General features: G+C 53.6%; 1 protein-coding gene and 1 long non-coding RNA gene across 2 annotated transcripts; both read left to right on the top strand.

The window, feature by feature from the left end:
• LOC147583772 (uncharacterized) lies at nucleotides 1–2,667 on the top strand. The gene is made up of 2 exons (XR_015243430.1): nucleotides 1–708; nucleotides 1,765–2,667. It is a non-coding gene; the product is annotated as an uncharacterized LOC147583772 (long non-coding RNA).
• A 1,925-nt stretch (nucleotides 2,668–4,592) lies between these two features.
• TSPAN16 (tetraspanin 16) lies at nucleotides 4,593–13,633 on the top strand. Its single transcript, XM_086682856.1, is given in 6 exon segments — nucleotides 4,593–4,652; nucleotides 6,195–6,392; nucleotides 8,901–8,981; nucleotides 10,855–10,904; nucleotides 10,906–10,960; nucleotides 13,586–13,633. Coding segments are annotated over 6 exon segments (492 nt in total).
• The last annotated feature ends 345 nt before the right edge of the window (nucleotides 13,634–13,978 follow it).

Raw genomic sequence — 13,978 nt, 5'->3', positions numbered from 1 at the left:
TGCAGGGGCTCCAAGAAACGGACACGCCAACTCTTTCAGATCTGTTAAGAGAGAACGACAGAAAACAGTCCGCGTGCAGCCTGCGGAGGAAATTCCGGGGCTGGGTGGGACTGTTTTCCCTGACCCCTGAGATCATGGCTGAGTCTGGGGCCAGGCCGGTTTTTGTCTCTGCAAATTCTCTCTCACTCCCGTGGTCACAGAGGAGGTCGCGGTTTCCAACATCGACACCAGAGGCAGCAAGATGTCCCCGGAGACGGCGAGAGGACTCGTCCAAGAATGCAGAGGTCCTGCTCCCAGACAGCACCTGTTGTTGCAGCCTGGACCCCTGTCCTTCAGCCCCTCCCGGGGTCCCCTTTTACGATCGCAACTTCCCTTCGTTTTCTTAAAAACATCTTTTCCCCCCGCGTGCCTAAGGCAGACATGCTCCTTACAGACCACTGGAGGGACATTTCCAGAGAAAAACGACATAAGAACAAAGAAAGTCGTCCAAAAGCTCACCGACGCTGGTGATGTTGTGGCTTTCATTCTGGTCGTTTTTCTCTACAGAACGGGTATCCGCTCGCCTTTGTCAAAAGTTGGGATTGTTCTGAACGCACAGCTTTGGAATCCGCTGTGTCCTCCCTGCAGTGCTGCTGAGATAGATAGTTTTTCCACACCATTGAACCTCCGAGGCTCTGATGGATTCCATATTTTAACACAGGAAAGACTGTATGTCTGTCCTCAGGGGCAAAAGGCAGGACGGGCGCCCTGAAACCACCAAAACATCTATGTGGCGACTGCGACCCTGGGGGGCGCGTGGGTGGCTCAGTCGGTTAAGCATCCGACTTCAGCTCAGGTCATGATCTCGCGGTTCATGGGTTCCAGCCCCGCGTCGGGCTCTGTGCTGACAGCTCGGAGCCTGGTGCCTGTTTCGGATTCTGCGTCTCCCTCTCTCTCTGCCCCACCCCGGCTCACGCTCTCAAAAATAAATCAACATAGGGGCGCCTGGGTGGTGCAGTCGGCTAAGCGTCCGACTTCAGCCAGGTCACGATCTCGCGGTCGGTGAGTTCGAGCCCCGCATCAGGCTCTGGGCTGATGGCTCAGAGCCTGGAGCCTGTTTCCGATTCTGTGTCTCCCTCTCTCTCTCTGCCCCTCCCCCGTTCATGCTCTGTCTCTCTCTGTCCCAAAAATAAATAAACGTTGAAAAAAAAAATAAATCAACATTAAGAAAAAAATTAAAAATAAAAAAGACTGCAACCCTGGGGTCAAATTCTGACTTTCACCACTTTCTATCTGTGACATGGGCCAGATGTTTTAATTTTCATGCCTCAGTTTATCCATCTGTAAATTGGGGATTTATTATTTCATTTCTTTCAAAACAACCCTGCCTCCCCCACCAGTGAATAAATAGCAGAGATTTCCATGTTCTTTCTTTTTTTTTTTTTAATGTTTATTTATTTTTTAGAGAGAGACACAAAGTACGAGCAGGAGACGGTCAGAGAGAGAGAGGGAGACAGCATCGGAAGCAGGCTCCAGGCTCTGAGCTGTCAGCACAGAGGCCAACGTAGGGCTCGAACCCACAAACCGTGAGATCCATGACCTGAGCCGAAGTCGGACACTTAACTGACTGAACCACCCAGGTGCCCGTCTATTTCCTCTTTTAAAAAAAGACTTTAAAAATAAATATTAAATAGTGCAAATGTGGAGCAAAAAAAAAAAAAAAATGCCACTACCAGAGTTTTCTTCTTTTTAATTAATAGAATTTACTTATTGTTTTAATTTTAGGCTTGCAGAAACATTGGATGTAAAATGCAGAGGGTTACTATCTATGTCCTCTCCCCGCCAAGTGGCTTGTCCCATTATCAGCATTTTGCATCAGTGGGATCAACTTGTTACAAGCGATGGACGGATATTGAAGGTGAAATGATGTCTCTCTGGATGGGTCCTGAGCCGATGGGCCCGGTGTCCTTCGAGGAAGAAGATTAAGTGACAGATACTCCCGGAGGGAAGACCATGTGAAGACGCCTGGAGAAGATGCCCATGTGCAAGCCAGGGAGAAAGACCTCAAGAGAAACCCTTTCCCTTTCTGTCCTGCACTCCAGACTTTTTTTTTATTGGATAGTCGTTTCTGATTTGTTACCTGCACCCCCCAATGATGGTTACTAAAACAACGGAAGCCATAAGATGCCCCCTAGTTGGGGCGCCTGGGTGGCTCAGCCGATTAAGTGGCTGACCTCAGCTCAGGTCATGATCTCACGGTTTGTGAGTTCGAGCCCCACATGGGGCTTTCTGCTCTCAGCTCAGAGCCCGCTTTGGATCCTCTGTCTCCCTCTCTCTCGGCCCCTCACTTCCGATCTCTCTCTCTCTCTCTCAAAAACAAACATTAAAAAAAAAAAAAGGAGACAAAGCAGGAGAGAAATGAACTATGACTATCTTAACACACCCTAAGCTCTGTGATTAAGCAAAATTGGAGTAACTCTGCTATTTCTACAGTAATATTTAAACGTCTTCCTGGTGGCTCTGCAGCTCCCCTTCAAGAGCAGCTTTTCAGTGTTTTCTACAACCTCTGAACTATTACTGACAGATTGCACTAATTTCCTGTATGCTTTTCTTTTTTCTTTTTTGCCTTTTTGTTTTTTTGTTTTTGCCAAATGTCTGACCTTTGTAATTCGCCGGATGCCTGCACAATTCTGTCTCTTCGCGTCAGTTCAGTTGGTGTGGGTTAGGGGGGCTTGGAGGGTGCGTCACAGACACGCGCCATTTCCTCCCACTGGCGGACAGAGCGGTGGCTCTGGGGGACCGCGACCGGCTGGGTGACTAGCGTGGGGGACCCGTGTGGGGCCGCGCTTCCGCTGACGACCGCCAGGGGGCGCGAGAGGCCGAGACCGGAGCCTGGTCCTTGCAGGGACGCCGGGGCGGGGCGGGGACTTGGGGGGGGTGGGACTGCCTCTGGGGCGGGGCTTCGGAGGAGGTGCCTCACCCGCCAGGCCTAGGGTCCCACTTTTCCTCCAGCTACCCCCCCCCTCCCCGGCATGTTCGCATGTTCTCCTTCGGCCTCCCGTCCTCCCTGCCCTTACTTGTGTTCCATTTTCTTGCCCTCTGCGCCACCCCTCTCCCTTCCTCCTTTGCGCCAACACTTTCCTGCCCACTTTTGCCCACATTTTCACGCCCTCATGCGCATCCCTGCATTTCCCCATGCTCCCTCGCATCTCCATTTTTCTCGCCCTCCTTTGCGTCCCCGCTTTCGGGCCCTCAGCCCCTGGCTCTTAGGCTCCTTATTTCAAATGACCTTTTAGAGAAAGTCATGGAAGGACACACTCCTAGCCGTGAATGTGGCCTGTCGTCCAGGGAGGACGCAGTGACTCCTACATGAACATCTTTAGTTCCACATATTCCAAAGAGCAGACAGTTTGACAAACATTTGTTATTTAAATGTAAAGTATTTTCTCCCTTTGAGCTGAGCCCTTTGTAGGGGCGGGGGCGGTCACAGAAGATTCTGAAAGTCCTGAGCCCTCCAAGGACCTGCTCACACACACCCTCCAACCCAGGGCTGGATAAAGAGGGCACATGAGTGGAGTAGCACAGACCTGGGTGGGGGGTGGGGGGTTGGGGGTGTAGGGGGGTGGGGGGGTGGGGGGGGCAGGGAGACAATGTGGGCTAAGGGCTGCAGGAGTTGGGGGGGAGCCCTCAATGCCCAAGTGCATAATTTTTGCTCTGAAATGCCTGCTGTGGGTCTGTCATCGCCGAGAAAGGCCCAGCGATCAATGGCACAGGGCTCGAGGGAACCTTCTTCACCTGCTATGGCTGAGCAGCCTTCCGAGGGAGAAAGGACAGGTTTGGGCCGAAATGCGGAAGTGGGGCCGGAGTTGGCAGGGTGGAGGGGTGTCAGAGGTTGCCACCTTCATGTCCCTCTTGGAGCTTCAAAGCCCAGCCTTGACTGACCTTGCTTCCTGTGTGGCTTTGGGCAGTTACCTTGGCCTCTGAGCCCCGTGAGAGGAATGAGTTCAGTGAGCTGATGTGTAGGCAGAGGCTTAGGGGACCCGATGGCTTGTAACTAGATGCTGCTTCATGGAGCTTCATTCACTCATTCATTTATTCCACATCAGTTTCTTGAGCACCTACTGTGTACCAGGCTTTGGGAACGCAACCGTGACTAGGACAGCCCAGGACCCCACCCACTTGGAGCCCCCAGCGTAGCGGGGTTATTAACCATAAGAGTGGTCAGTGCTGAGCACTATACCTACGGGGCCCAGGTAGCACCTAGGGGGTACCAGGGCAGCACATCGTGCCTTTTCTCCACCTCTGGTGGAGAACGAGGAGCCCGCAGGGGCATTTCGGGGCATCTGCCTCCCTGGCACTGGGAGCCTTTGCTCCAGCATCCAGTTGTGATGTGATAAAAGCTTATGAAGGAGAGGTAACTGCTGGGGTCCCCTCCCTGGCAGACGATCAGGCTGCCAGGAGAGCGGGGGGGGGGGGGGGCGGGGTGCACAGCAAACCAGCCTGGGTGCCCCCGACCCCGGCCCTATACCATCTGGGGAAACCGTAGCCCAGGGGTTTAGGAGAGATGCTGACTTCAACCTCCGGAGCACCCCAGTCTGGCTGACACGGCTGAAATGCACACTCCCTACTCTTCCTGGAAGAGACTGTTATCTTTCTTCAATGGCTTCACAGCGGTAAGTATGTCACCACCCAGACCCTGGGGCTTTGCCGCCCTTCCTCCATAGCTGTCTCCCTCAAAGACAGAAATAAGTTGATCCAAATTTCACCGGCATCCGGATCGGTGGTCTCCGGGGAAGCAGGAGGGATGTAGGGCAGACGGACGAGGAGCAGGACGGGTTGCGAACGGGTGTAGGCTCCATGGACCCAGAGTTGGTGAAATCAAGCACAGAAGAGTGTGATGGGGGAGGGGGGCCGGGTTGGCCGTGGAGGAGCTCGGCTCTAAGTCAAATCTTTCGGAAAATTAAGTTGTTTGGGAAGGGCAAAAGGGAGGGGGTATTTGCCCGGTCCTTTACATTTTTCGAAAAAGACTTTTTTTTCTTACTATGAAAGTGACCCAGAATGTACCTCATTAAAGAAGCAATTGTTTTGGTAGCAGAATCGCACTAAGGAAAGACTGCCAGGAAAAAAAGAAGGATATTAAAGACCACTCTTCATCTTGTTATACCTGTGATGCAACATTTTCACGGGAGTTAAATGAGACAAGTACATTTCTTTCCTTTTTTTTTCAAGTACATTTCTTTTTTAAAGCAGGCTCCACGTGCGGCGCCTGGGTGGCTCAGTCGGTTAAGCATCCAACGCTTGATTTCAGCTTGGGTCATGATCTCACGGTTCATGGGATCAAGCTCCTCACGGAGCCCCGCAGGGGGCTCTGCACTCACCGCCCGGGGGCTGCTTGGGCCTCTTTCTCTCCCTCTCTCTCTGCCCTTCCCCCACTCGTGAGCACATACTCTCTCTCAAGATAAAGAAGCATTTAAAAAAAAAATTTTTTTTATTACATTTATTTATGATTGAGAGACAGAGAGAGACAGAGCACAAGTGGGGGAGGGGCAGAGAGAGAACGAGACACAGAATCCGAAGCAGGCTCCAGGCTCTGGGCCGTCAGCACAGAGCCTGACTCGGGGCTCGAACTCACGAGCCAAGAGATCATGACCTCAGCGGAAGTCGGATGCTTAACTGACTGAGCCACCCAGGCACCCCTTTTATTTTTTATTTTTAAATGTTTATTTATTTTTGAGACAGAGAGAGACAGAGCATGAACGGGGGAGGGTCAGAGAGAGGGAGACACAGACTCTGAAACAGGCTCCAGGCTCCGAGCTGTCAGCACAGAGCCCGACGCGGGGCTCGAACTCACGGACCGCGAGATCGTGACCTGAGCCGAAGTCGGCCGCTTAACGACTGAGCCATCCAGGCGCCCCAAAACCTTTAACATTTTAAACATGAACTGCGAAGGGTCCTCCCGCGCGCGCGCGCGCGCGCGCGCGCGCGCGCGCACACACACACACACACACACACACACACCCACACAAGTCTGTTGCCTGGCAACCATATATGAGACGATCTCTCCACATCCTCGCTAACTCTGGGTACACGGGTATTATCATTTTTTAATGTTTTTGCTGACTTTATCCACCTTTGCTCTTCTCCCTTCCCCTGGGAGAGCTCCATTTGTATACAACTGACAGACTGTTTTTCCCTGTCTGACTCCTGTCCCAAAGATATCTGGTGTGATCCTCATTGGCCGGGGCATCTATGGCAGCTTCAGAGGGTCTGTCCTGACGAGGGTCCTCGCGCTGTCCTCCGCATACCTCCTTCACGTTGGCTCCCTGTGCCCGGCAATGAGCTGCCTCACGGGGCTGCTTGGCTTTGCCCGGTGGTCTGGAGCAACCAAAGGAAGCAGAGACACTCTCTTGTTTGTAAGTCGGATCTGCACACAGACCCCAAAGTACCGTCCCGTGTGAATCCTTCCTCGCGCGCATCACAGCCCCCTGGCGGCAGGCATCCCCTACTTTTCAGCGTTTGTGGTCTCATACGAAGGCATCAGAATGCATCCGTGTTCTTCCTTTATGATGTATCTCGGTCGGTCGGGACTCCTCTCCCACCCAAGGCCATAAATTACAGTCTCCCGGGTCTTCTTCCCATAATTTTAAATCTTGCTTTCTCACTTTTAGCTCTTTGGCTTTTGGGAGTTTTATTATCGGAGCGTGGTGTGAGGTAGGGGTCAGTCCTCTCCCGCCTGCCCTAATTTCCATTTTTCTTGGGTCTTTTCTGGGCACGCTGGTCTGTGTCATCAGCCCGTGTGTATGTTCCCACTCACGCAACACTGTGGCCACTGTCGTGTGTGTCCAAGTTCACGAGGTACAAGAGTTTTGAGCACGATCGTGCAGACGGCGTGTTGCAGATTGTACGTGTCTCGCCCCATCCGGCCTTGGCTAACCCCCCAAAGTCTGGCCCCCAGTCTCCCCACTCCCATTTCCCTTAGAATCGTGTCTGAGTGGATTATCCCACCCTAGGTAAAATTTGTCTCCAGCATTTTTTTTGTTTTGTTTTCCTTCCTCCACTGTGTTGCTGCAAAACTCTGGTTATTTCAGTGGGGGGGGGGGGGGGGGGTTTCAGGGAGACCCTCAATACGGTCATCTCCCAGAGCGTAAACCACCTCCACGATTAAAAGCACCCCGCCCCCACTCCCCTCCTCCCTGAAGCTCTATCATCTTGATTCCTCAGTTACTCCCTTCAGCAAATAGTTATTTATTGGACAGGTCCCGTGCCTGAAATATTTCATTTCCTTTTCAATCTGATGCGGACGCTATTTGCTAGTTTATTTATAGTTTAACTTGGAGGAATCCGAGTGCTCTCTCTCACACGCCACGTCCAACCCATCAGCAAATCCGATTGACCTTACCCTTAGTACCTGTCCCTCCAAAGCCTCTGAGAACTCACTCAAAAAAAGCAAACTCAAGGGGGCGCCTGGGTGGCTCAGTCGGTTGAGCATTGGACTCTTGCTTTGGGTTCAGGCCGTGATCCCAAAGTCGTGGAATAGAGCCCAGTGTTGGGCTGTGCGCTGAGCACGGGGCCTGCTTAGGATTCTCTCTCTCTCCCTCGGTTCTCTCCCCCGCTGTCTCTGTCTTCTTAAAAAAAGAAAAAAGAAAAATTAAATTAAAAAAAGAAAAGCAAAGCAAAATCATTTTGATGGTGTGGGGAGCCACAGAGGATTCTGAGAAGAGGTAGGAGCCCTGACTCAGGGACTCACGGGCGCCCTCTGGTGGCCCTTGGGGGAACGGTGTGGGGAGACCGCTCTGGAGGGACTGTGCTGGTCCAGGTGGGAGACAGCGGGGGCTGGGAGGCATGAGGCTGTGGAGGGGGGGAGAAGCGGGCAGATTAGGGGTAGGTTCTGAAAATGGAACCTATCAAGGACATACAGACGCCTGGATATCAGTACTCTGGCCACCTCGGTCACCGAGAGGCGGGGACATGGTAATAACATTAATCCTCGCTCTCTGTCCCATGAGCCGCTAGTCTAGGGTTCCACAACTGCTAAGCCCTGCATCCGTGTTTGTCCTTGTGGGTCCCTGGATGTGTACCCGCTGCTGTGCCTTCCTGCCTTTCTTAGCTAGATAAGGCCAGCCACGGGCCGGTCGGGCAACTCCAAGCCTGGATGTGCAAACAGATTTTAAAAATCATGATCATAATAGGCAAAGATGGGAATAGATGAAAGGGGAGCCAGGAGCTGACCTTCCTTTGCCCCCGTCTGACCCCCAGAAGCTCTGCAGAACTCACTGACGCCCCTGGAGCTGGTCCAACCCCCACGTTGTGCAAATGGGGAAACTGAGGCCGGGGCTGAGCGGCAGTTTCTCCTTGAGGGGTAACTTGGAGACATCTCCTCTGTTTGCTGCCTTTCTCATTGGTTTCCCCTGGGCTGGTGAATTTTGTCTGAAACATAAGCCAGCAGACCTAAGTCCCCCCCCCCCCCCCACACCACCCTGTAGCCACCAACCTGTCCCCCCCCCCGTGTCTGTCCCCTTTACCTCTTCCCCCATTTGCAAAGGTTTTCAGCCTGCTTCTCCTCCCCTCCTCCTGCCTCTGTTCTGTCCTTCCAACCCTCCCTCCTGCTTCCTCCATGGGCACACAGCCTTTATTGACCTGGAGGTCCCTCATAGGTCTTCCTGATGCCCAGAAAGTTCTGGGCGTGAAACGGAGGTCCAGCTACTGGCTCCCAAGAAAACCTCGGTGCCAACATCCTGGCCAAATGCAGGAAAATGACACACAGAGGAAATAACCCCCACACCCCACCCAGGCTGAGTTCTTTCAAACTGAAGAGGCTACGTGGCCTGGGGATGAGGCGAAGAGGGACAGGTCCCTCCCCTGCAGGGACAAGGTTGCACAGGCTCCCAGCCCCCTCCCTCCCTTCCCTCCGTGTCTTCCAATGTTTCCTATTCATGGTTATCATTCTCATCGTTATCATTCTCATCGCTGAAATCACAGTGGTCCTCGCCTTCTTCCCCATTGTAAGTACAATGTTGCCTCTCCCACGGCACATTACAAATAAATCGAATCAGTAGAGGCACTGCCCCTCCCTCCCCCACTCAGTGATACCTGGCCCACGGGTCTATGGGACGGGATACCGGGTCTCCACAAATGGGGTGCGGAGCCAGAAACCTCTGCTGTCCCTTCAAAGCCCTCAAGAGACTGGCCGAGTTAATTTCACCATCTCTGCTTCTCTCCTGCATTTGGTGGTAAGGTATCAGAAAGGAATGGGGGAAAAAACAAGACGAAAAATAAATTAAAAATAAAGGTAATGGGGAAAGCGGTAAAATTTGTTGGGGTTTTGAAACGTGTTAGAAACAGAGGGCTATTTAGCAAAATCCGTCAAGATGATGAAGCATGGATGCTTTGACCCAACTGTCCCATCTCTAGGAATTATCCAAGGATTTGCTTGCTCAGGTGCAGAACGACGTATAGCTCAGGGTGTGCAAAAGACTGCCACGGGCCTCGTAAGCCTCGGGAGGAGGGTGGCTAATTTATAATAATGCATACAAGGAAGTCCAATGCAGGGGGAAAGAAGGAAGTAGGAAGCTCCCCATGCACGAGGTGGTGCCTTCTCCGGGACAAGACGCTCTCCTCCATTGCATCAACCCCCCCAGATGCAGACCCTGAGACGAGGTTCTGCAGGTTCATGGTTTATTAGAGAGGTGGTCCCAAGAAGCACCTGTAGGGGACAGGGGAAGTGAGGCAGGGAAGGGGACGCAGCCCTTAAAGGGTGACACTGCAGGGCTGCCGGGCTCATCGAATGTGTGCCCCCACAGGGGACAATGTTGACGTACCTCCCATCAGGATTGCCTGAGGGCCGCCCCCAGGGTACCTGTGGGCTGAGAGGCCACAGAGGGCCAGCCCTGGGTTGCTGGCCGTGTGCGCAGAAATGACAAATGCCACGGGGATGTGAGCAGGGCACCGAGAGCAATTTCTACTCTTGTTAAGAACAGCCAGATGCCTAGGGCGCCTGGGTGGCTGGGTCGGTTAAGCAGCTGACTTCAGCTCAGGTCAGGATCTCACAGTTCGTGAGTTCGAGCCCTGCGTCAGGCTCTCCACTGTCTGCTCGGAGCCCGCTTTGGATTCTGTGTCTCCTGCTCTCTGTGCCCCTCCCCTCTCTCTCTCTCTCTGTCTCTCAAAAACAAAGAAACATTAAAAAAAAAAAAAAAGTTTAAAAAATAATAAAAAGAACAGCCAGATGCCGACCAGTGAGAATAGTTACAAAGCAAGGAGAGGAATGATGAGAATATGCTTTGCTTTGACACACATTGAATACCTCTTTTGGGACACAGGAAACAGTAACAGTCACCCGCGGCCGAGTGGGAGGCACTTGTTGGCTGGGAGAAAAAGGTGGGAGGGAGACTTTTTCGCCGCGTCGCCTTCTGTGCTTTGTGGATATTGTGCCACGTGACTGTTCCACCTCGTCCAAAAAGCCTGTTTTATTTAGACCCTTATTTAAAAAAAAAAAAAATAGAAAATTACATTCGCCCCTTTTGTGCGGAGACCGATTCGGCGGCTAAAGATGATCGCGGAGGCTTTAATGGAGTTACAGCCAAATCGGGGGTGTAGCAGGCCTGTGGGCGATTCAGAAGAGCAGACGATTCAGGTTTGTGATGGGTACAACCAGATGCACGAGCTCAAGACCCACGCTCTTCTCTGGGGGGGGGGGGGGGGGGTGATGGCAGCCAGGATTTATCCTCCTTCAGTGCAGACCCAGAGCTCAGGCAGGGCATGGGCTGTGAAGGAGGCAGAAGGGACACCCCCGCCTCGCCGCTCTGTCCCCGAGAAACCTCACCGAGCGGGGCACCTTGCGCTGCCGTGTGTCCGTCACTTCCCTGTTTCGTCTCTGGGGTTCAAGAAGTGGCCTTGGAGCACGTCTTCGCGACCCTGAGGAAGAATCTGTAATTACAGTGAGCCAGACGACTGTTCCGCGGAATGGAACTTGGTCACGGGGACGGTGAGGCTCACACCTTGTGTGTGTTATTGCGGCAAAAGACACGCCACATAAAGTTACCCGTCTCAACCGTTAGAAAAATTAAAAAAAATTTTTTTTTAATGTTTATTCACTTTTTTGAGGGACAGAGCGCAAGCGGGGGAGGGGCGGAGAGAGAGGGAGACCCAGAATCCGAGGCAGGCTCCAGGCCCCGAGCTGCCAGCACAGAGCCCGACGCGGGGCTCGAACTCGCGAACCGCGAGATCAGGACCTGAGTTGAAGTCGGACGCTCAGCGTCTTGGTGTTTAAGGAACCGGACCGGCTGGCGTGTGGCGTCTAAGCTCTTGGGGCGGGTGGGTTAGCAGCGTCCCTGAAGCCAGGGAGGGTTTGGAAGGAGAGAGCATTCCCTGTCTCTAGGGGTGTGTCACATCCAGGGCTTGGGCCCGGGAACTGCTGTGGAGCCACGTTCAGGCTTGGGAGGGGGCCCCACCGTGGGTAGGCGGCCTCCCGCATCCCAGTTTTGGCTCCCGAGGCTCGAGACGGGAGAGAACGTCTCTCATACATTCGTACGGCCCTTGTCCTGATACTTATTGAGCACCTACTGCGTGCTGGGCCCTGTTCAGGGCTCTGGGGACACAGCAGGGCACAGAGCAAAATCCTTGCCCGGTGTTCCTGGCGCTTAACTGGGGACACGGACGAGAAATCAGTAAGTGAGCGTGGGTGTCCGAGGTGATACGTGCCGTGAAGAAGAACAAGGCAGGGAAAGGGCAGAGAGAGTAAGGGTCTGGTAGTCAAAGGTGCTGTGTGTCATCCATTGTCACCACACAGTGGGATGCCCTGTCCTGGCCCCTTTTGCGGGGGTCCTGCCATGCGTTCCGGCCAATGAGCCGTGGCCGGAAGTCTTGTGGGTCGCTTCTGGGCCAAATTATTTAATTGCCTGTGCAGGGCCCCCCCCCCCCCCCCCGAGAGCTCTCTTTTCTCCTGTCACAACCGTAGGACATCTGGACGGTGGCTGCTTCCTCAGCCTGAGTCCCTGAGTCATTCTGATAAAGCAGAGCCCCCCTGCCAAGCCGTGAGGGGCGTGTAGCATGCGTGGGAAGTGAACTGTCGAGATTGAGGGGCCATCTGTTACGCAGCATCACCTGACCCCGCCTGGCTGATACAGGGGCTGTGGCTAACTTGGAAAGAGGGTTTGGGGCAGGCCTTCCCCGGGCGGGACGTTTGAATAGAGAGCTGAATGAAAAGTGAGTGAGAGAGCCGAGCAGGTATTTGAGGGCATAGCGTTCCAGAAAGAGGGAACAGCCTGTATAAAGGCCCCGGGGCTGGAGCTGGCTAAGTGCGTTTGAGGAACCGTGAGGGGACCAGGGTGGCTGGCGCCGAGTGAGTAAGAGGGAGAGTGGAGGGAGACGAGGGCCTGGGGGTGACTGGGCAGGTCGCGCAGGGGCTCGTGGGCCATGGTGAGGGGTTCAGCTTTTACCGCCCAGTAAGATGACTAGGCACCGAGGGCGCCTGGGTGACTCAGTCATTCAGCATCTTGACTTTGGCTCAGGCCAGGATCGCACGGTTCACGAGTTGGAGTCCCACACCGGGTGAGCTCGTGCCCCGCTTCTCTCTCTCTCTCTGGTCCTCGCTCACTTGCACCCTCTCACTCTCAAAAAAAAATAAAATAAAAAGATGAACACCCAGGGAGGGTTCTGAGCCTTGAACGGCTAGAGGGAGGGAGGCATTTAGCACGAGAGCCCCCGGCATATGCCTGTGTTGCTGACTCTAGACCATAGCCATGGTGACCATGCTTTCTATTGTGTTCATTATTTCCAGAGTTGATGAAATGACTGCTGGTCCCTCGGACCCCAGGGGCTGCAGCCCACAAGGGTGACACCATCCACCAGGGGGTCACTCAAGATTTTGTTGGACCTAGATAGACCTCCCCCACCACCACACACACACCTCTGCCCAGGGCTGGTGACTTTTATAAAAATTGCCTATTTGCAGGAAGCCCAGCAAAAAAGGTCAAGGGAGGAAGAACGTAACTGGAGTTGGGTGTTCAGCTCATTCTGACCCCACAGCCTTGGGGGGGGGGGGGGTCAAGTTACCACGCCCGTTTCACAGACGGGGCAACCGAGGCTCGGGGAAGGGATGGCTCAAGGTCACGTGGCCTCGGCAGAGCTGGGTTGGAAGCTGGGTTCGGGGCTACACTGCCTGCCTTACAGAGGGCCTGAAATATAACGATAACGAGGAACAGAGATCACTGTAGGATAGTGACAGCGGCCACAGGACCAGGCACTCAGTTTGTGAGTTCAGTCCCCATCACATACCTTGAGGTGGGGACTGCTTTGCTCCCATTTTACAGATGAGGAGACCGAGGCACAGAAAGTTTCCGAACAGCGAATCGGCACCTTGACAGTGTTATTGCTGTGTTTTTCACCTGTGTTCGCCACTCAAATGTTGGCTCGGCCGAGGCAGGGGTTACGTCTTGTTTCGTACATTGCTGGGCTCCCAGTGCTTGGCTCCCAGCAGGCACTCAATAAATGCCTATTAAGTGAAGGGGGCCGGCCAAGAGCAAGGTCAAGGCAGCTCAGGCTTCCGGAAGCAAGAACTGCCAGGGGCCTAGAGAGCGGAGCTTCTCTGTGACTGTCCCCTCGCCTGCAGGTGGCTGTTCCGCCCACACCCCGGGGCTTCCGCTCGTTGGCTCTATGACCGAGGTCAGGACCCCAGCCTCCCTCTCATTTGTAAGTTTGCGCTGGCCCATTGTTGAGTCGCTCGTGATGGGGAGGCCATCCGAGGCTTCGCACCATGTCCTACCCAACTGCAAAGCCATGAACTGATTCTGGGAAGTGACTGTCACCAACGCCAGGGAGGTCCTGCCCAAGGGAAGGGTCCCAGGGAGGCAGTGGTGGAAAGGGGATGACTTCTCCGTCATCTTCTTCTTTGAGGTGCTCTCCCTCTCTCTCTGCCCCTCCCCTGCTCGCGTGTACATACACACACTCTCTCAAAATAAATAAACTTTAAAAAGGAAGAAAATCCTTTGAAAAATAAACAATA

This window comes from Puma concolor, chromosome A2 (genome assembly GCF_028749965.1).
Source record: "Puma concolor isolate L17-30 chromosome A2, mPumCon1.1.hap2, whole genome shotgun sequence".
NCBI lineage: Eukaryota > Metazoa > Chordata > Mammalia > Carnivora > Felidae > Puma > Puma concolor.
This window is presented reverse-complemented; position numbering and strand designations above follow the sequence as displayed.